This window comes from Suricata suricatta, chromosome 9, assembly GCF_006229205.1.
Source record: "Suricata suricatta isolate VVHF042 chromosome 9, meerkat_22Aug2017_6uvM2_HiC, whole genome shotgun sequence".
Taxonomy (NCBI): domain Eukaryota; kingdom Metazoa; phylum Chordata; class Mammalia; order Carnivora; family Herpestidae; genus Suricata; species Suricata suricatta.
In genome coordinates, this window is record NC_043708.1 from 13660146 (window position 1) to 13682874 (window position 22729).

General features: G+C 46.3%; 1 protein-coding gene across 6 annotated transcripts in view; it reads left to right on the forward strand.

Annotated features, from left to right (window-relative positions):
- The window catches only part of FOXN3 (forkhead box N3), a 389030-nt gene extending 366865 nt beyond the window's left edge, over window positions 1–22165 (forward strand). For all 6 annotated transcript variants that reach the window (XM_029951013.1, XM_029951015.1, XM_029951014.1 and 3 more), the window contains 2 exons: window positions 6954–7059; window positions 21591–22165. In XM_029951013.1, coding sequence (XP_029806873.1) covers window positions 6954–7059; window positions 21591–22140 — 656 coding nt within the window. In that variant the 3' untranslated portion in view covers window positions 22141–22165. The remainder of the gene's footprint in view (window positions 1–6953; window positions 7060–21590) is intronic.
- The last annotated feature ends 564 nt before the right edge of the window (window positions 22166–22729 follow it).

The following is a 22729-nucleotide window of genomic DNA, read 5'->3' on the forward strand; positions in this document are numbered from 1 at the left end:
GTGTTCTCTTTCCTGTCTGGCCCCAGTCTCTAGAAAAATCTCCTCATGGTCAAGCTAGCGCATAGTCAACAGGCTGGAGCAAACCCCCAGAAGATGTAAACAGGACTTTAGGAAAGAAGCCAACATGCCTTGAGTGTTTACGGTGCGCACTTGGGAACCCAGGAGGCTACTGGTCAACCTCCTAACAAAGGAGTCAGGGCGGGGGGTGTCTCCAACTGGGGGCTCAGTCTTCTCTTAGCATTTCTCAGCGTCCGCCTTCCTTGCCCTCTTTTTGTTCTTATTTTATGTTGCGTGTTTCTTTTCCTGGGATTCGGTGAGTGCCTTGCACCCTGAAGGGAGAAGGGGTAGAGACTGTCTGTGATGCAGCCCCCATCCCCCTGCCCCGCCAGCTTCGTCCGAGGCCTGGAAAAAGTAGGTGGTGATCCCTCACCAAAAAGGTTCACAGGTAGCAGACACCCAGCCGCGATGGCGGAGGGCGGGCAGCCTGCCTCGTGGTGTCTGTGCGCATGTGTCCCCGTGGGGACATGTGCGCGCAGCAGTCAGGCATCCCCTCTGCCCACGCGTGGGGAGCGCGGCCTCACATCTGCACGGAGCTGCCTGTGTTCCACCCCCAGGCTGGGCTGTGGCCGAGCTCTGTCTACAGAGCCTCCTCATGCACTATTTATAGCCCCTTGTTTTCCCCTCCTAGGCTGCATGATGCCACTCGAACAGGGCCACCAGCCCAGTCTGTCTGCTGCTGTCACTTCCAACAGTAAGATCCTGGCTTGGGTGGCCTGAAAGTCTTTTCCTTTGCCATTGACCTCCGTAGTCACCCCACTAAGGTCACCAACAGCAGCCACGTAGAGTGTGTCCTCTCCTCCTTCCCCACGCTCAGCACCTGCAAAGCTGTCTCGGGGCTGGCACACCAGCTCCCGTCCCCAGTCCAAGCTGGGTAGATCGTACAAAGAACACTTCTCAAGGACCTGGTGAGAATCCTAGTTAGCCAAGCCCCTTTATCTTTGAGGGGTCCCACAGTGCCCCAAGGGAGCTCAGCCTCCCCAGACTCTGCCCCTTGTATTACTTCAGCTGGTTCCTTATGGATCCCATCAGTCTCTCCTGGCGACCTGAGACTTCACTTTCAATGAGGCAGCTGAGTGCATCTAATCAAAAACGCAGGCTTCAACATTTTGTCCCCACCCCCACCCTGAGGAGCCCCAGGGATGACGTGATCCTTTCCGCATTTTGCCACTTTGCAGCATGGAGAACACTCTACAAGGAATGCCGTTGTGTCTTGCATGCACTATAGGACACGACTTCCAGAAAAATCAGCGCAGGACATTGCTGCGTCATTACCTCTTGAACTTTGGATTATGCTTCTAGATCCATCCGCACCTACCCCGCTTCCATAAAAGTGGCGACATAGACTAGTTCCGGCTTTTAGAGTCTACTTAAGTACCTGCTTTGCTGTTCCCCTCTGACAAGCCCTGTGAGTCATCTTTAGCCCCAGTGGAGGGATTGTTAGGAAGTCAGAGCACCATTACTCATCTTCAGAGGCTTATGTAATCCCTAGTTGGAATGTCCCCAGAGAGGAACTCTGGATAATAAACAAAACAACAAAATGGGACAGCAGAGGAGAGGGAAGGAGGCTGTGTCCCCCCCCCCCCGCTGCAGCTAGATTGTGTGTCTAACACTCAGGCGCTGGAGAAGAAAGGCGACCAGGGTGGAGGCTCGTGCATTCCAGCCCTCTCCCCAGCTTCTTCCCAAGTAAGCAGGTGGAAAGTCCCACTTCGGGACGGGGAAGGATGATCGGAAGCCCTTGCTGCTCAGCTTATGGTCTCTGATAGCGTCAGCCAGGGCTGTCCTCCAAAGGCAGCAGGAGCTCAGAGGTTAATTTTAGAAGCCGTGAAAAATCAAGGAAGCTGAGCATCCGGAAGGTGGCTGGGGAGGCTGGGATGGGGACACGCCAGGGTGGCGGAGCGTGGAGGGAAGTGTCTTGTGCCACAGACATTTTTCTTGGGTCCTCCAGGTGGTCACACGTAGGTCACGGTGAGCGGTGCTGCCTGGTTCAGTTCTCTTTATGTGTGTTACTTTCTTACTGCTTAAAAATAAGTAAGGTTAGAGGGACTCTACACTATAAGAGAAAGAGGATGATCAGCAAGAAGTGGGAGCCCCGGGGCCCCTGTTCTTGGCACCTTGTCCCAGCAACTCGAGAATCTCAGAGATGCGTCGTCTTGTGTATCAAAGCTGAACGTTGAGCTGATCTTACAGAAAAGGATGGTGGCAGGACGCCTGTGCCCCTTGTAGTGACAACTGCACGCACATCCAGTTTCTCACTATCCTCTTCTCCGCTGGAGGGCTGGAGCCATGGTGCAATTTCAGTACAATTTCAATGCATCGGGAGGGACAGCTTGGTCTCTAGACATTCTGATTCACCCTGAGGGCAATGCAGAGGAAAAGGAAGGGAAATATAGACCGTGCTGATAGGGAAGTGACTGAGGAATGGATTCTTGCTCCCTCTGAGTGCCCAGAATCAAAGACTAGTTCAATATGGACCTCACAGACATTTTAGACTGGCTGTGATTCGTTTTCCAGAAGCCACATTCCTGACGCTCGGGGATGGGGACAGGAAGGAGAGAAGATGGGAGGATAGTTAAGTGTCACAGCTGGGTTCTGGCAGCCGGTGAGCCAATATGAACACATTGCCATCCCAACAGGAAGAGCGCCGCCAGTGATAAGGGCTGATGAGTGCCAGGTTTGGTTAGCAGAAGCAGCATTCAGTTGCAGCTCATTTGAGAGCAAACTCCAGGAGTCAGGAGAAGAGCCTGGTTTCTGAGCCAGAAGTCTGTGAGGTCCAGGAAACGGCTCAGGGAAAGCCTGTTAGTGCCGCGGGACAGCTTTGTCCGTGAGCTTCTCTTTGAAGTGAATACACTTCATTAATCAGGACGATGTGGGCAAATGTGGAGGTGGGGATATCTCAAAAGCATAAAAGTCTGGAAGAATTGCCCCCTTAGGCCCCGTTCCTTATAATTAGCAAGAGGAAGCTAGAGAGATGGCATGGGATAGGGAAGGATGAACAAGATGGTGGCGATGAGCTTATATGATGGACCAGCCGCTGCGCTGAGCATATATCAGTCATCTTATTCAATACACAACAACACTCCTACGAGCTGTGTTTATGCCATGTTTGCAGGCAAGGAAACTGAGGCACAGGGAGGTTAAGGCACTTGCCCGAAGCTGCGGGGCTAGCGATGAGGCAAGACTTTGGGGCAGATGGAGGCCATGTTGCCCTGAGCTTATACTCTTGACCACTGCAGAGCACTTCTTCCCTGGAGGCTGAGGTGAGGTGAGGAGCAGCAAAAGGTCCCCAGTCCGTGCTCGCTGAGGACCGGCTTCCTTTCTGTGTTCCCCTCCCCGCTGGGCATGCCCCCGAGGTGTAACGGTTCTCGGTGCTTGGGCAGGGGACTCTGGGCTTGGGGCAGTGTCCTTGGGGTGGCTCTCTCCTTTGGCAGGCAGACGACTCCCTGGCCATGCCCAGAGTCCGGAGAACCTGTGCTCTATGACTCCCTGTCTTCACCTTCCAGGGCACCCCAGTCTTTGTCCCAGGAGTTTAGGTGTTTCAGGTATTTCCCACGGGGGTGACTCTGACATGGGAACAGAAGCACCATAAGAGTTGTCATTGCTCCTCCAGCTACGTTCTGTGGCCAGGAAGATGGCTAAGTTGTTCCACCTTGGTCTGGGTTTGTCCTGTTTTCTTACAGACGTTGGGCTCACCTGGAATGGAGAAAGCACGGGCTGCCTCAGGATGCTGAGGGGGCTGTTGGTTATGTTGATGATGATACTTTCTATAATAGTAGTGCCTTTAGTAACTAAATTAAATCTCCACTCTGTGAGATAAATACCATTTCTGTCCCCATCCTCTTAAGTGGCTTGTTCAGAAGACGCAGGCAGTAAATGACAGAGATGGGAGGCAGACCCAGAAATGAGAGGCAGAGATGGTGTGGGACCCCTCCAACATCAGAGTTTGGCTCTCAGACACCGTGCTGTAGACCATTTCCTGCTCAGAACCCTTTAATGGCTTTCACTATATCCGTGGGATGAAGCCCAAATGCACCTCATCCCTGTAGAGGGTCATACGCTTTAGCTATTATTAGCTATATTACTATTTAGTAATAGTACCTATTACTTCCAGGCCGTGTATGTGCCATTCCTCTGCCTTTGAATGCCAACTCCAATTGGAGTTCTACAGGAAGTTCTTCCCAGATACCCTTTTTCAGGTTAGGGGTCTCCATCCTTCATGCCTATAGGCCCCTCACCCCACTTATCATAGTAGATTTCCATTGCCTCTTTAATTCTCTGTCTGTCCCACTTAGCTGTGGTGACCTTGTGTGTCCCCTACATGGAATACGTAAGCAGGTACTCGGTATGTTAATCCATTCATCAATACAGTCTGTATATGAGACTGTAATAATTTTGCTGGCAAGAATTATAACTGTGGTATAGATTTTAAGTATTCAAATGTTTTTAGCAAGTAGTCTTTTCTGTCAGATTTGCTCGCTGTTCTAGATGAGATCCCTAGTGACTGATAGCTTCACTAGTATTATCCGAATGGGATTAAGCCTGTGGTTTCTGGCCATTTCAAAGAGACTGCCATACGGCAAGATAACTGAAAAAACCCTTTCCCACAATCTCCCAAAACAGACAAACAAAAAGCCTCTCCTTTCAAACAACCAGAAGCACCGTCTACAGACTCTAGATTCCTACTGACTTTTGCATGTCTGTCCTTGGAAGTTATTGGTATCTTTCCTCCTACGTTTTCTTCATAAAGTTTTGTAATTTTAGTTCTTACATTTACGTGATGATCCATTTCTAATTAACTTCCATGCATGGCATGAGGTAAGGACCAAGGCTCGTTTTTTCCTGAGCGGATCGCCAGTTGTTGTGACTCTGCTTCCCCTCGTTGTGTTGTCTTGATACCTCTGGCCAGAATCCGTTGGCCACATGTTTGTGGGCCTGTTTCTGGATTCTGTTTTCTTCCTTGATCTGTGTGTCTGTATTTACACCAACACCACTCTGTCTTGGAGCTGGGGAGGAGGGCTTGAAATGAGTGATGTAGATTAGTTAATATAAATTTCAGCTACGCTTCCTTAGAACTCATCAACTAAGCAAAATAGGATACTTCTCTCCAGTATTACACTATAACAAGTTTTTTGCTTTTAGATACTTGGTAGATCTCCTGTCTCAGACGATCTATCTGAAATCAGGCTGATGATAAGGGGCGGGTAAGAGTTCTTGACCTAGTTCAGCCTATAGTCACAGTTAAATGTGGTAAAAGAACAGGATTCTGGACTACATTAGTAGTTCTGGGTTCAGGTGCTGGTTTTTTCTCCCATCCACCTTTTCTAAAAACCAGTAGCAAGGGACTTACACAAACCTGGAAGAGAAATAGCAAAAATACTAGCAAGAGCCCCAGACTTCTCTGGGAATCGGTCTATATAACATTATCTATATTCAGGAGTGGACATTCATCCTTCATGAAAGACCTCTAGTTCAAGGTTTGGAATATTTATGGAAACGTATCCTGAGAGGCCTAAACATAACAGGAGTAAAAAGTCTGTGTTTTGTAAAGAGTGTTCTATGCAAATAAAACTGACTTTAAAACTTCATATCCAGAAGGGTTTTCATTTTTGAATGTATAATTTTCTAGAGCCTTTTTGGCATGGCCTTTGTTTGAGAAGGCAGGATTTATCCACCTTGCCCCTGGATGGGACTGTGCGGGGGGCCCCATGGATGCAGCCAGAGCTCTGGGGACTCAGGACGCTGATGGCAGCAGGGTTCCTAGGATGCTGTTCTGACAAGGAAGAAGAGATTTCAGTAACGTGCACAAAGTCACACCAGAGAAAGTAAACTGAAAGCTAAGACTCCAAGCCCTGCCTCAGTGCTTCATGACGGTGCCGGTCCCGTAGACTCGCAGAGGCGTGTTGGTTATACAGTAGGAGTATTACTTGGGACCTAATGAAACTGCTGTCTGGAGGGTCAGAAAAGATGGACGGCCAGGAATATCCCATGGTTCCCCTGTCACGTACATCCTCATACAGGGGTGAGGCCGCTGTGGGTTTGTATGGAAACAGGCATGATCTGATGGTCACTGGCAAAAAGGTTGGCTTACGATTGCTCCAGGGATGTGTGTATTTAGGAGAGGGCGGGCTGGTGAGAGAACTCTCAGGAAATTTGCTTGGGGGAAGCTTCGAGGAAGGAGGCAGTGGGCCCTCCAGAGTGGCCTGTGCGTGGTTCTGAGACACGAGCCAGAGCTGCCCGGCCAGCAGTCCACTCACAGCCACGCTGAGGAAGGGTCTTTCCTTGGACAGCTGAGATCATTGTGAGCACACTGTGTTGTGAGCACTGAGGTGCCCAGCAGCTTATTTTGCTATAATTTTGGCTCTCTTGTTGGGTTAAGGCCAAATAGAAAGATGTTCTCAGCCTCTGACCATGACCAGAGAAGCATGAAGAAATGGTTTTGTTTGGTCACTGCTATTCGACTTGTGTTAGTGTTCTCAAGATCATGTTAGGGTCTGACTGGAAATAAAGGCTTCTATTTAATAAATGCAAGAAAATAATGTTTGAAAACTTTTTGAACTCACCCTTTTTCAAGGGTGCATCACTAATTTCATTGTAAGGTATTGGTCTGACATGGCTGACCGAATCTCTTTCTTGAGGTGTGGCATCTTTTTTTTCCTTCTGTGCGCCGGTGCACGTGTGTGTGTGTGTGTGTGTGTGTGTGTGTGTGTGTGTGTTTCTCTCTGTTGCTGCTCACTCTCTGTGCCTATAATAATCAGTTTCTCTCACTTCCTTTCTCTCTCTCTCTCTCTCTCTCTCTCTCTCTCTCTCTTTCTGGCGTATCCAAAATTTCTAACTCAAAACAGAAAGGTTCACAGTTGGATTCATGTGTGGTATCTTCTTCGTTTTTGTTTTCCTAGTTCCTCCAGGAGTGATACAAAATGGAGCACGGGTTCTGAGCCGCGGGCTGTTTCCTGGAGTTCGGCCGTTGCCCATCACTCCCATTGGAATGACGGCAGCTGTGAGGTAAGGGAGGCGCTCACTGGGCAGAGCCTGCTGGCAGGAGTGGGAAGGGCATCGTGTGTCCCATGGGGCCACTCGGGATGGAGAAGACCAGTCTAAGGAGTGAAGACAAATAAACCTGGTTTGGGTGTTGAGAAAAGGCAAAGTAACTCCAATCTGGCTTCTCCTTCTGGGCTCAGATTATCTTGGTCTCTTTCCAAATGAGGAGATGAAGACAAATTAAGATTTTTTTTGTTGTAAGAAGGTGGGGCAAGGTGGGTAGAAGGCAGTGGTGAGCAAGTTGTTCATTAGATTCTAGGCTAACTGGTCTACCTCTAAAATGAAACGCAAAATCCTGTGTGAAAAGTGCCTTCAGTAAATGGGATAAAAATAACAGGTCGTATCATTCCCCTGCTTCCAAGAACCAGGTCAGCTGCCAAAGCACATGAACTCTTCCTTAGGAAATTTTCTTCTTCCATCCTCTTATCTCCACTGCTGGCCCTGGATTAGGGTCTCTGGCTGGCTTATACCTTTCATATGTGCCCGTGTGGATGCCGCCTCCCATTCCCACCCACCCATCAGCCACTGCCAGACTGATTTCCTAAAATGTGCCTCTCCGGCTGTCTGCAGAAACACCTTCCGTGGCTCCCACACATCAGCCTGACATCACCCCTGTCCTCCTGTCTCCTCGAACCAAATTTGTTCCCCAGATAGGTCCAGTATTGGCCCATCTCATCCATTTGGTTGCCTCTTTGTAGATGTCCCTCAGCCTAGCCTCCACATGCACCTCCTTTAGGGTCCATCACAAAAATGATTGCTTCACAAAACTTTTCTGAGCATGGCCTCTGAGCTAACCCTGGATGAATTTCCCTTTCCTTTGAAAGCCCCCATATTTTGGTTGTGGCCCTTTAATGGGCGACTCTGTGTAGTAAAATTCCTCTATCTCCCACTGTTGACTATGGTTCGCTTGCCGTAGACAGGGGCTGGGTCTCACTTGGCTGATGCCTCCTCAGGTTTGCCCAGGCTCTTGCTTGGAAGGCATGTCACCCTGAGCTGTGCCCCTCCACAGCATCATCTCCTTGTTCACTCTGCACTTTTAGATCAAGTTGGCACCTGAAGGCCATTTTTCTTTCATAATGTGTTATGTCCCAGAGGAAACCACCCCAGGAAGTCTGTTAGCTGGGGCCTGAGGGAGACACAACGTCAAGCTCACTCGTGTGAACCAACCAAGTGGCGCTTTCCCACTCACTCTTCCAGCAGACCAGCCTTCTCTTACCAAGGTGGCAGTCCCTCTGTCGTCCGGGCAGACACTGGTGTCTATGACCTGATATGGAAGGGATTTGGTTGGAATTAGAATAGTAATAAAGTTAGAAAACCACTTACCATTTCTGCTAGTTCAACACGGCGATACTTTCCAAAACTATACAGAAGGGTCTCTCCATTATACTTCTCTAGGATCTTCCTTGGTTGTTTGTAGATGAATTATTCTTGAGTTCTTACATGATAAGCCTCTTCCAAGAAGCCACAGTATCAAAGCCTTTGCCACACTTTAAGAGAGAGACATATTCCGTTTTCTATTCCTAATTAACATCTTTTCTGCCTCACCTCCTAGCTTACGTTTCTGGTTGACAGGACTTGGAGACTTTAGACTGTTTTCATGGGGAGCAACAATCTTTGTTCATTAGCATATTCTAAGTGTCGATTTCAGTGTGTTATGTCGAGCAGTCTTTCGGTGCCTGCCACGTGGATCTGGATGTGGCTTCGGCCACTCCTTGTAGAAGCGGGGAGAGACATGAGACCGTGTTGGCCTTCAGCAGGAGCCGCCCCCTAATTTTTTTTAATACCCTTGTGATGTATAGCATCATACATTTTACTGATTAGTACTCCCAAGAGGCATTATTTAAAATATTGATTTTTTTTTTCTGGTTATGTTCTGGTTAGAAGATAACAAAATACCACAGCAAAACAATGAAGTCTTGTCTCTGGTTAAAGAGTTGCTGCTTGGGGCACTTGGTGGCTCAGTCGGTTAAGCATCCAACTTCAGCTTGGGTCACCATCTCACGGTTTGTGGCTCTGAGCCTCACATCGGGCTCTGTGCTGACAGCTCAGAGCCTGGAGCCTGTTTCAGATTCTTTGTCTCCCCCCCTCTCTGCCTCATTCGCACTCACACTCTATCTCCCTCTGTCTTAAAATTAAAAATAAATAAAGATAAAAAAAGAGTTGCCACTTATCAAGTCCAGTGAGCACCTTGCTTTGTCTTCCACAGTAAAAGACCACAAAACAGGTTTTAGGTGCAGTCAGGCGATAGAAATAATACTAGGTATTCAAACAGGGAGACTTCCATGTTCAGAACCATTAACCAGGTAGGAAGTTATTAACCAGATAGCTGGAAGGTTAAAAAGAGAACTTCAGGTGTCCTGGAGAGGGTGGTCACTGGAAGGAGCCACGTCCTCTCAGGCTAAGAGAAGAAAGGGAAGAGGTTGGGATGGTTTTCCCGTGGGGGTTGGACTGAGACCTCAGAAGAGGCTGGAGGCGGGGATACAGCCCTCTGAGGGGTCCCCTCAGCCAGGGCTAGAGGCTCTGATCTCAGAGGAGGGACCGTGGAAGGACCAGCTAAGTCTTAAGAGATCTCCTGCTGATGCCAAGTCCTCTAAGGAAACATGAAGAAGTTGGTTCTATACGTGTTAGGAGGCCCACAGCTGGATTCAGCAGGAATGAACTGCTACTACAAAGGAACAGGACGCACACTAGAAAGACCGTGTCCTTTCTTCCTCCACCCCCTTCCCAGTCTCTCCGGGGCACCTCCTGTGCTCCAGGCCTAACGTGAAGCCAGGTGGCGCAGCAGACATGTGGCTTGCACAGCCCCAGCCTTTGAAAGAGTGCGAAGGTGGGGGTTTGGAGCTGAGTGACAGTAGCTTCAAAATGGCACAGCGTGCCTGTCCACTGTGAAAGCACGCAAGGTCTCAGAGGGACCCTCCCGAGCATCAGAGAAATTTTCAGTAAATGCGCAACTGCTCTTTGCAAAAACTAGACAGGTTACCCTAAAGAAGAGGTAACCAGTAAAGAAAACCATTGTACATTACCAGTGCGTTATCCAAATATCAGTTCCACCTAGTTTTAGGAGAAACGAGGAAGGGAGAGGTGTGTTGCACGTTCCCTGTAAGGTCAAGGACCCTTGCTCATAATAAATACTTTGTCTTCTTTGTGTCCCAAGTGCCCAGCAAATAATAGGCACCGAGATGCTTTCAGAAAGAATAAACATAAACATTGACACGGAGGTATCCAAAGAATTGATGTCTATCTAAAACCCACTAATAAGTGCTCTGGGGGAGAGGGGGCGCGAATCTTGTTTTGCTCTTTCACATTCATTGTAATTTAAATCTTTTTTAAAAATTTGACCATGGGTCAGTTGAACCTGAATTTGACTGAGGTTAAAAGGAAAACAGCCCACAGGAGGTTAAAAGAACAGCAGATGTCTGCTGGACCCCGTGACAGTGACCAAGGGATGCTGGGGGGGTGTTCAGTGTTTTTGTCACTGCCCCCATCAGTTCAGCTGGGGATAGAGGGAGGGCCAGAGAGTCATCAGCACCCACTAAAGACCAATTTCCTACTCTGCTTTGTGTGACAGGTTTTCTGTGTGAGTCTAAGCGACTTCTCCTTAAGTGAAAATATTTGTCTTTCAGGGATTTTTTTTTTCCCACCACTGAGTGGCAAAGGCCATGTTTGTTTGTCTTAACTCTGAAACTGTTATTGACATAGATGAAGTGTTACTTTTATTAGCTGATCATTACACAGCTTGTATTTGCTGGGTTCCTTTGCATATAATTATGATGTGAAATCTCCTTGTAAGAGTATCTGTCAATAGTGTAATTGACTTTACAGTGTTGACTTTTTACTCAATAACCTCAGAGATTGGCCCATCCTTAGTTGTTGGAAACCTGCTTATTTTTAAATTTGCCTGGGCGTAGAGTCCTCAAGACACATTATCCTCAAAATAACTGCTCACACGTCTTTAAGTTTTATGGCTGTGTCTTCTGTGTTCCCAGTGACATTTCTTGCAGAGAATACATTGAATGGAACAAACGATTATAGCCCTAGAAGAGCTGTTTCCGGCCCTCTTGGGAAACAGGAGCCCCACATTTCCTACTTTTATAGCACTACAGGCTGCCTCCCAGGTAGGGCCATAGCAACTCTCTGGGATCTGGGCCACCTTGCTTTCAACCCTTATGGCTCTCTTTTGGCCCAAGTGACCATTCAGGTGGCAGAGAAGAATTAAATGTCTGAGGCTTGCCGGAGAGTACCGGGAAAAAACTGATGGGGGGTAGGAGTCCTTTAGAAGGCAGCAGAGCCCAGAAATCACATATGAGAACTCAGGAACCAAGTTTCCTGGGTCCTTATCCCGTTGTTGTGATGTTGGACAGGTGTGCTTGGGCTTCTTGTGAGAAAACCAGTCTTACAGGTTTTTAGGGTAACGCAGGTCTGTGCCTGGCACGGGGTGTGCGTTAAGTAGGCGTTTGCTAAATAACGTGGAGGAACAAGCAACCCAATTCAGAAATGAGCAAAGGACTTAAATAGACATTTCTCCCAAGAAGACATGCAAACGGCCAAAGCACATGAAAAGATGCTCGGCATCACTAATCGTCAGGGAAATGGAAATCAAAACTACGAGATACCACGTCACGCCCATTAGGATGACTCTTAGCAAAACCAGAAAAACAATGAGTGTTGATGAGAATATGGAAAACTTGGGATCCTGTACACTATTGGTAGAGATGTAAAAGGCGGCGCTGTTGTGGAAAACAGTCTGGCAGTTCCTCAAGAAATTAAAAATAGAGTTGCCATATAGCCAGCAATCCTGGGTTTGTACCCAAAAGAACCAAAAGCAAGATCTCGAAGGGATATTTGTTCACAGTAGCGGAAATGTGTAAACAGCCCAAGTGTCCCATCAACAGATAATGAATAAGCAACATGTGGTATATACACAATGGAATATCATTCAGCCTTGAAAATGAAGGACCTTCTGACACGTGCTACAATATGAATAAACCTTGAGGACATCACGTTAAGTGAAATAATCCAGTCACAAAAAGGTGAATACTGTATGTATGATTCCACTTATACAAGGTAAATTTCGAGTAGTCCAAATCATAGAGACAGGAAATACAGTGGTGGCTGTCAAAGGCCCAGGGGAGGAAGGAATGGAGAATTCGTGTTTATTGGGGCCAGAGGTGCAGGTGTAGAAAATGAAGGATTCTGAAGATGGATGGTGGTGACGGTTGAGCAATGTTATGAATGTATTTAATGCCACTGAACTGTATGGTGACAAGTGGTTAAGATGGTGAATTTTTCATGTTTGTGTATCTTGCCTCAATAAAACCAATTGGAAAAAAATGAAGTTAGTAATGTGGGGAGCCTCTTGGATTCATCTAGCCTGCCCCCCACAGACCTTCTCAGGTCTGCTCTCTGAGCACCCGAAGCTTTGCCCCAAACCCCAGGAAAAGGCTAACATTGAGCTGCTTTTGCCAAGAAGAATCGCCATTTGTTTTAAGGAGTGATGGTGGTTGCCCGAACCAGAGCCAGTTTGAATTTATAAGAAAGTTCTATCTAATCACCATCTAAAACTGCTTAGTTTTATTTGACCCTGCAGTGAAAATTGCAATTCCTATGGAACATGAAGCAAGTCACAAATTAACGCTCTTACTGTAATACAAAGCATAAGGTCCTGTCAGAATAGAGTTATCAGGAAAACTCTTCTCGGCCTAAGGTCTGCTCCTGGTCTTGTTACTTTGTCTTCCTGCTTGAGAAGATGTTTGTAACAGGAGTTCAAGAAGCCGACAGCCTTCCGTGTTAGGATAGGGTGCGTGGTCTAGCTATACAACTTGAAGGAAGATTTGCCACTGGTCTTTTTTTTTTTTTTTTTTTTAAGGGAAGTATAGTTGACACACAACGTTACATTAGTTGCAGGTGTACAACATAGTGATTGGACAAGTCTGATAGTACACTGTGCTCATGACAGGTGCGGCCACCATCTGCCACCATGCAACACTATTACAGTATCACTGACAATATTTCCCGAGCTGTACCTGGCGCTGGTCTTTTTTATGCGGTATTTTGTTTTGTTTTTAAAGACCAAGCAAGCACCTGTCAGCCTACACCTTCTGAAATCATGGTCTTTGAAAGCAATTCTGAAACTCCGTATTAGATTATGCTCTGTGGTAGGAGGGAGAGGGGAAATGCTGCAGGGAAAGTACGTCTTATTTTTAATTTCTTTCTGAGTCCGTTTTGGTAACTGCAGGAGTTTCTCCACTCCACCTGAGCTTTCAAATGTATTGGCATTAAAGTTACTCAATGTCTCTGTCATTTTTCAAAATACCTTTGTAATTATGTCCCTTTTTTTATTCTTAATACATTTTAACATCACTCTGTTTGCTTAATCTCGCCATAGCTTTTTGTTTTTCCTCTGAAAGAATCAACTTTTGGGGTTTGGGTTTCTTTTTTCTTTTTTTTCTATTTTAAAATCTTTTCTTCTTTGCCTGGATTGGTTACCTTCATTTTAAGCTTTTCTTCTTTTTCTACAAAAGTTTAAATAAAGTTAAAATTTTCTTGAAATTACTGCCTCATTGCATCCCATAAGGTTTGATACCTTTTATTTTCATTATTAACAGTGCAAAGCATTTTCTAATGCCCATGTGGATTTTATTTGAGCCACAGGTGCTTTTGGACGTGTATTTGCCTTTTATTTTCATTACTAACAGCGCAGAGTATTTTCTAATGTCTGTCTTGATTTCTTTGGCCCATAGATGCTTTTGGAAGTGTGTTTTTAAGTTTTCAAACCCAGGAGACGGTGGTTGTTTTGTTTTTAGTTGCCCTTCCACACTGATTACTAACTGCCAGGCATTGTGGTCAGAGAGAGGATCTGAAAGATGCTGGAAATTTATGGGGACTTGCTATATAGTCTAGCATTTATCCATCTTTATAAATATTCTATGTGTGCTTCAAAATGATAAGCCTTCTGCATTTCTGACACATGTTCTCTATGTCTATTAAATCAAATCTGCATGCTAACCGCGTGGGGGAGGGGAGGGAGGGAAGGCATGCTTGATCAATTGACTACTGAGAATGATGTGTTAAAATCTGCCATTACGATGTGGATTTGACCGTTCTCCTTGGGCTCTTCCGGGCTGGGCTGTGTGTATTCTGAAGCTCTCTGCATGGCAGAATCCATGTTTAGAACTGAGGTAGCTTCCTGGTGAATTGAACCTTTATGAATGTTTAATAACTCTTTTTCCGTGGTAATGATTTTTGCCTTAAAAGTCTGACTTCTCTGGATGTAATACAGCTATCCCAGCAAGGCATGATACAGCCTTTTCCACACTTGTACTTTTAACCTTCATTCGTCTCTATTTTAGGTTTCTCTCTTGGAAACAGCTTTTAAAAACCAAATCTGTGTTAATGATCTTAACCTCTTAATGAAGATTTTTACTCCCTTTTGAATAACACGTCTGGATTTCTTTCTACCATTTTATTTTGCATGTGTTTGTCCTGTGTTTTCCAGATTCTTTTTTTTTCCTTGCGTTATTTTAAATTGATCAAAAGCTCCCACTCCTCTTTTTTTTTTTCCTCCTAATGGTTTAGAAGTTCTACATTTTGTTTCTCTTCTTTTAATGTTGATCCTAGGACTTGTAACATGAATATTTTAAAATGTTTAAAGTTAATCAATACTTTTAAACTCCTGATCAATGCAAGGCCTTTGGAATGCTTTTGCTGCTATTCTCTACCTCCCAAATGATGTGCTGTGTTTGTCTAATACTTTGGTTCTATGTCATTTTTTTTTTTAAGTTACTTAGTCATTAGTATTATTATTGTGTTGTTCAGTCAATAGTTGATTACATTTTCTTGGCCTATCATTTCTTCTCATATCTCAGACCTTTCTTTTTGGAAAACTTTCCTTTTTTAAATGTTTTTTATTTATTTTTGAGAGACAGAGAAAGACAGCGCAAGCAGGGGAGGGGCAGAGAGAGAGGGAGACACAGGATCTGAAGACAGGCTCCAGGCTCTGAGCTGTCAGCACAGAGCCCGATGCGGGGCTCGAACCCACAAACCGTGAGATCATGACCTGAGCCAAAGCCGGCCGCTTAACCAACTGAGCCATCCAGGCACCCAATTTTCCTTTTTTTCCGGAAATATATTCTTAAGAAAGTCTTTATCATGATTATCTGCTTTTAGTTAAAGCCTTGACAAATTTTTGTCTGAAAACATAATTTATTTTGCCTTCATTCTTAGAAGATAGTGTTTAGCCCTTCTTCTGTTCCTCTCTCACTTTGAGAGTATGTTTCCACTTTGATCTACCTCCCGTATTATATCTTAACTGATGCTCTTCTTTAGATGATATGTTACCTTTCTGCTACTTTTACATCTTCTCGTTTTTAGAAATGTCTACAGTTTGACTATGATGTGTCCAAATATATATTTCTTTTTATTTACCTTCCATAGGATTTGATGGTTAAATCTGAAGACTGGTACCTTTCATCAACGCAAGAAAATTCTCAGCCATTTTCTGTTCAAGTATTGGGTCTTCCCCATTATCTGTTTCCTTCTGGACTCCACTTGGATTTATATTGGATCTTCCTTTGGTTTTCCATCATGCCCCATCTTCCACATTTCTGTCTCTTCGTCACTGCATTGTATATAGTATAGATCCATCATCCCGTTCACTGCTCTTTTACTAACTTTTTCTCTTCCAGCTTCGTTGAGGTTTATTTCAAGGATTATATTTTTTTCGTCTCTTGCAACTCTGATGCTTTCCAAAATCTATCTGCTTTGATTTCATAATCTATTCTTCCTATATCTAATATTTTTCAATTCCCTCTTTTATTTCTGTTCTCATCCTTGACATTATATACCTATTTATTTCAATATTTGCCAACTTTGCAGTTCAGATCATATAGTTGTGTTTTCTGTTGTCTCTGGCTTATAGTGGCTATTTCTTTTGTGTTTATTAGATATTTTTTATTATGAACCTCTGTTCCCTGAAGTCTTATCGATGGGAATTCTTTGTGGCCTGTGATTAAAGTATGTTCTTCCAGAAAGGCTTTGCATTTTCTTCTAGTAGGCACCACTGGGCACTTTAAATAAAATTTAGCCTGAGGTCTTTGGGTCTACACAGTAGAATTCTGGCCTCATCCTCACAAGGCTCAAGACTTATGGTTAAAAAAAATCTCAGGGGAGGCTTTTCTTGTTTCTCTTCCCATTTGGAGTTGAGGGTTAAGCCTGGCTTTTATTCCCTTTGCCTGCATCTGAAGGGCAGTTCTTTTCTCTAGGACCTCATTGAAGGTATCATCATTCAGACGTCTTAGCTTTTTACATGTGACATTTTTACATTTATGCATTCCCAATAGCCTGCTTGCTGGGATGTTTGGTGATTTTAGGTTTTGAGCTTTCTACTTTTTTTTTTTTATGGTTTTTATTTATTTTTGAGAGACAGAGACAGTGCGAGCAGGGGAGAGTCAGAGAGAGAGGGAGACACAGAATCTGAAGCAGGCTCCAGGCTCTGAGCTAGCTGTCAGCACAGAGCCCGACGCGGGACTCAAACCCACGAACCATGAGATCATGACCTGAGCCGAAGCTGGACATTTAACCGACTGAGCCACCCAGGCACCCCTTGAGCTTTCTACTTGAATATTTGATTAACCTTAGTATGTTGGAATCCTGGTGGCTTAAATTCAGATTGCATTCTTCACGAGAGAATTTGCTTTCAAACTTGTGCTGGAAGCATAGGGACGAGTACACCCGAGGCCACTTTAATCCCCTCTGAGGAGTGAAAGTAACCAGGGAGCTGCCAGAATCAGACTTCTTTCGTCTCTCTCCATCACCATAAGTTTGGGCTGTTGTCCCAGGCCTACAGGGGGCTTTTGCTCCAGGGAAACCCTGGCTTTCTTGGCTGCCTACTGCTCCTATTTCAGATTTTGTCCCTTTATTTTTTAATTTTGTATGTGACGTTCTTTTGTTTGCATGGGTTCTAAGATTCCCCTTATTTTCCAGGAAAACCAGCCATGACTTAAAAACTATGTTGCTTACTTTATCCAGAATCTTTTGTGGATGTCTTCCAGCCGAGTGTCTTCCAGATGTCTTCTCTGCCACTTGGCTGGAAGTAGAATTCCCTGGCCATCTCTTCTCTTCCATGGCTTTCTACCTGTGGTCGGTCTTAGACAGAAGAACTGCAGTAGCTCTGGCACTGCTGAAGAATCTCACACACCTAGCCAAAGTCAAGAGTTCTCAAGTCAACCCCTTGAAAGGACAACTTCACCCTAAATGATAGTCTCTAGGTTTAAAGCCATTGGCTCCAGAGAGAACCTTGGTGCACAGGTGAAAGGTGGAGACGACATTTATGGTTCTACCACAGCGGGGCCAGTAATGAACCATAGAGAAGAGAGCAAGATGGTCGTGTCCCATCAGAAGCTGTGCTTTAACTTGTTAGTCACAAGCATTGTTTGTTCTCGGCCTGAACTAATGTGATTTCTCTCCTTTTATGTTCAATATTTCCCATCAATTTGACCAGAGAATGAATACCAGGTTTTTGAGATTTGAGATTAATAACACACAGTTTTGTTGAGGCCTTAGTAAAATCAGATGGCTGTAATTTATGCTAACATGATCATTGATGAGTGGTGTCACATATAAATTCAGATAAGTCTGAGAAATGGCAGGCATTTCAGATGTATCACTTTAATGAATGAGTTTTGAAGAGGTGGTTAGAAATTTACTTTCCAACATGTTCAAGATGATTGGTTCCTTCTTTTAAGTAGGTGGCATCTTATGACAGCCCCTGCAGCACGAGGTGTTGGTGCAGCTGGCTTGTGTCTCCATGAACAACATTGCGTCAAGTTATTAATCATTGAAGGAGCTTGTCACTTCCTGCTGAGTTTGGGTGGAATTTATGGATTATGCACCCATGCTCCAGTGTCAGGGAAAGTTAATTTGATCAAGTGAGAGAGAGACATCCATATTTTAATTCCTGCTCCCTGAAGTCACATCTGCATACCTGTTTTTATCCAGAAATACGGTCAATGGGCATATTGGTTTCCTATCAGTAAAATTCCCTACCCAAGAGAGACAAAAAGATGTTTCAAATTCCTGCTTAAGTGGTCTTTGAGAACTAGCTGAGGTACTTTGGACAAGTCATGGGACACTTCTTTAGTTTCTGTTTGTTTATCTGTAAAAAGGTTGAGCCAAGCCAGTGTGGCAGTATGTGGTCTGTGGAGTCACTGTTGGCCGACAGTGTGGTTCCAGGCAGTACCAGAGACCTTGCCCAACGTAACACTGATTTCATGGGCTGCCAGAGTGATTTTCTCTTCTCTTCCCCATTTGATGGTAGTGTGCCTTTAGTACTTCTTTCATATGTGCTTATTCCTTTAAGAAAGAGAACTTTTCAGGTTCAGAACCTTTCTGCTTGTAATAGTCTGGAACTAGAATGTTCTGTCAGTGCTGTCACTCTGGTATACATCTTCTACCCCCTACTCCAACCTTTTTATTTACAATAATTTCTTAACCTGTGGAAAAGGAGAAAGAGAAGCACAATGAACAGCATATGCCTTTCACCTAGATTCACGAAGAATTAGCTTTGACAACACTTGCCTTATTTCATACTCATTTGCTCCCACGATCCTTTCCCCTTCTTTCTTTCACCATACATGCTCAGAGGTATTCCCTTCTGCTTAACCATGGTGGTGAAGTGAGTGATAAACCCCGTGTCATTAAAAAAAGGATTCAGAATTTAATTGATTTTTGGAAAGCCAACAGTAACCCAGTTTACTCCCCCAAGTGTCGCTGGGTTCACTCTGAGCCTGTTTTCTGCTAGTTCAGTGGACCAATTATTTTGGATTTTACAGCAGTTACGTGCAACAACAAAGATCAAGAGAACCATTATCCGAGATTTTCAGTTCCATTTGTTTAATGCCTTTTAATAGCTACCTGTGCAATTAGTTACATTTATTGAGTTTCATATTTGGAAACACCTCAAAGTAATCTTTTCCTAGCCACTTTTATGTACCCAAGAGAGAGCCAAGAAACGGGAAGTGTGCAGAAAATAGATATGCAGAGGCCATTCCCCAAAGCTCAGGGGCTGCCTTTATAGGAATTTCTCTCTCCGGGCCTCTTTCCTCTTACTTTATGCTGTGTCCCCCTCAGCTTCCTGACCCACAATAGAAAGAAAACGGGAGTGCTCAGGGAAGCATGTCACCGCAGCAGGAAGCAGTGGTTATAACTGTCTGATAGCAACAGGGGAAACCAAGCCAGAATTCCCAGGCACCACTAAAAACTGTCCTCTGTGCTGGGAATTTCTCAGGGGGACGTGGAGCCCGCTGCAGGTCACTCATAAGCAGTGCTAGGATGCGAACAGAAGCCTGCCATGAAAGTCAGCCCTTTCTGGAAGGACTGGGTAGAGGTGGTGATAGATCTGGGATCACAGAATGCAGAACATAATATGGGGGGCCCTTCTGGAGACTGCTGGGACTTCATTGTGCAAATGAATTGTCCTTGTGCAGCAATGTCATTGTTGGGGTTGATCATGACGATCTCAAGGCGTGTAGCAATGATTGGATTTGGGCAATGGCCCCATGCGTTTTGCTGGTGCATATTACGTTGGGATTTCTACCACCAGCTTAAACTTAGCGGAGAACCACAGGCCTCTGGAACACCAGAAGGAGGAGAGACTCCTTGGCTTCACTCTCTGCTACACAAAGGACTCCTTCCCCTTTTACTTTCTCTCTGGACTGCATCTAGGGTCTCACTGAGCCTTAAGGTCCACAGGGGTGGCAGGAAAGAAAGGAAAACAGCCTGTGACCGATCTCTATTGTTGGGCCTAACCCCATAGCCTTTCCGCAGGTGCCTTATGTGCAGGGATTGCCCAGTAAGGCGTGTTGGTGGAGACCCACAGCCATCTTCCCAGACGTCCTGCTCCCAGCCACACAACTCCATCTGCTCCTACACTTGCCCAGGATTAGCTTGTGTGTGCACTCTGTGCCTGGCATGTGATAACCACTGGGGGATATAATAGGACTGGGCCCTGTCTTGTGGAGCTAACACTCTAATGGGAAGTGCTCTCTGTGGAGGGAACACGATAGGAGTGCATACAGTTGGGGATGTGTTATGTTAGCAAAGAAGGAAAATGTTCCCCATATCTCCTAGAAGTGTATCCTCAGGCGGATACACTCACAGGACATGGGTGGGGCCAGCGTGGTGCACCAGAACACCTCTCCTCCGTGCCCAAACCTTCAGCCCTCATCTCTGAAGTCCTATACTGTCTTCCACAGACCTTTCTTTTGTCCTCCGTCTGTCCCCTCCAGTTCAAAGTAACCCTTCTCTCCTGTGCCTATTCATCTCTGACCGCTGTGCCACCTCTTTTGAACCCTGGTGTGCCGGACACTATCAGAAATACGGCTACCACCCACGCAGAATGGGTGCCCACCTTTGGGAATGTGTGGCCTCAGGAGGAACGAACATCACCGTCCTCACCCTTAGGCCAGGCACTGGTCCAGACAGATGGGAGCATTCTCTCCTGCCCTCAGCCCCACAGGGCTGTAGGAGGTGCGAGACAGTTCAGGCCATCATTCACACATAAAGACACCATACAATAGTCAGAGGTGTGGTGAGTGCTGTCAGTCCTGATGGGAGTGCACAAAGGGGACCTCGTTACAGGGAAATGAGAAGAACAGCAAGAGGCAGTCAGACTGCATTAAGAGACCATCTTGAGAATCAGACTTTGGTCCTAATCCAACCCTGCTACTTATTGTTGCGAGTCTTTCCAAACCCTTCTTCCAGCATCGGTAAAACAGGGATGCCCCTATCCACTTCACAGAGGTAAATGCAACCATCCATGCTGAAGGCGCGTGGCGCCTGGCAGGTGGTTAGTGTGGTAGATGGTAGCTTAGTGCCTTCACCTATGATGTAACCACGACTTGCTTCTCTGTTCGACTGTGAGCATCTTTGTGACAGTGTCTGTATCTGATTCCACCGCGGATGCCTCCCCAGGACCCTCCCTGAGGCCGGGCATTTGTATTAGGTGTTCAGTGAACATTTGCAGAATGAACGAGGCAGGGCAAGCGCGAGTGAGTAGCTGTCACCACATGGCAGGTGTCTCTTTCGGCTGAACACCTTTTCTCCTGACAAAAGGCCCCTCATGTCGCAGCTCCGGAAGGGAGCAGGCTCGTGTCCCTGAAGTACCCAGCCAGCATCGTTAGGTGGTACCCGCTCCGCCGTGTTAGCAGGTGTGCGAAACCAAGCACAGCTGGATTTTGATGGTTTAATATGAGTGTTATTTTGACGTCGGTGCACACGCTGAGTGAAAACGCGGGCGATGGGATAAGCAGGGAGGACGGGGTGGGGGAGGAGCGATGGGGGGCAGGACCCGGGACCCGGTCTGCAGAGCAGGGCGGCCTGTGGCCGGTAGGTGGGCAGCGCGAGAGGGCGGTCGGCGTGCGGGCTGGATGCGCATGCGCGAACGCGGGCCGCTAACCTGTGTCCTCTCTGTGTCCCCCTCCCCGCCGCCCGGTGCGCAGGAACGGCCTCAGCGGCTGCCGGCTGCGGACTGAGAGCGAGCCGTCGTGCGGCTCCCCGGTGGTCAGCGGAGACCCCAAGGAGGACCACAACTACAGCAGCGCCAAGTCCGCCGCCGCCAGGAGCACCTCGCCGGCCAGCGACTCGGTCTCCTCCTCCTCGGCCGACGACCACTACGACTTCGCCGCCAAGGGGAGCCAGGAGGGCAGCGAGGGCAGCGAGGGCAGCTTCCAGAGCCACGAGAGCCACAGCGAAACGGAGGAGGACGACCGGAAACACAGCCCGAAGGAGGCCAAGGACGCCCTGGGGGACAGCGGCTACGCGGCCCTGCACAAGAAGCGCCAGCACTTGGCCAAGGCCAGGAAGGTCGCCAGCGACACGCTGCCCCTCAAAAAGAGACGCACGGAGAAGCCCCCCGAGAGCGACGACGAGGAGATGAAGGAGGCGGCGGGCTCGCTCCTGCACTTGGCAGGGATTCGGTCCTGTTTGAATAACATCACCAATCGGACGGCAAAGGGGCAGAAAGAGCAAAAGGAAACCACGAAAAATTAAAAACAAGTCACTGATTTGTTTTGAACTTTCGGCCATTTGGTTTTAGCATGTCAGGAGATTTCTAATGATTTGTGGCAATATCAGCAATTTATTCTTTTTTTTTTCTTTTCTTTTTTTTTGGTTTGGTTTTCTTTCTTTTCTTTCTTTTTTTTTTTTTTTTTTAATTTGCCCCTCCTTTGTTTTGGACCCTTAAGAATTTTATTTTTAAAGGAGATTGAAGCCATAGAACTCATATTGACACTCAGCTGTTTTACAAAAGCTTTTCATTATCTGAAGACAAAAACAAACAAAAAAAAACAAGCCAAAATTACCATTGCTTCCTCCAGCTTTGTCAGAAACACGTGGCTGAATCCACAGGGATGCCAAGGATAATGCCACGGGAACACACATTTGGCACCTAGAAGGCACGTGTGCAAAGTAATCATCGATCAGGCCTAACCCTTAGGTTTAAAAGGTCAGGATGTCCACCCAGCTGGGTTCACTGAGTGAATGCACATAAGGCAACTGGGGAGAAGGAAGAGCCCTGGTCCCCTGGGAGCAGACCCAGGCTTGTAGCGCTGGGCATCACGTTGTGCCAGGAAAAGCCTTG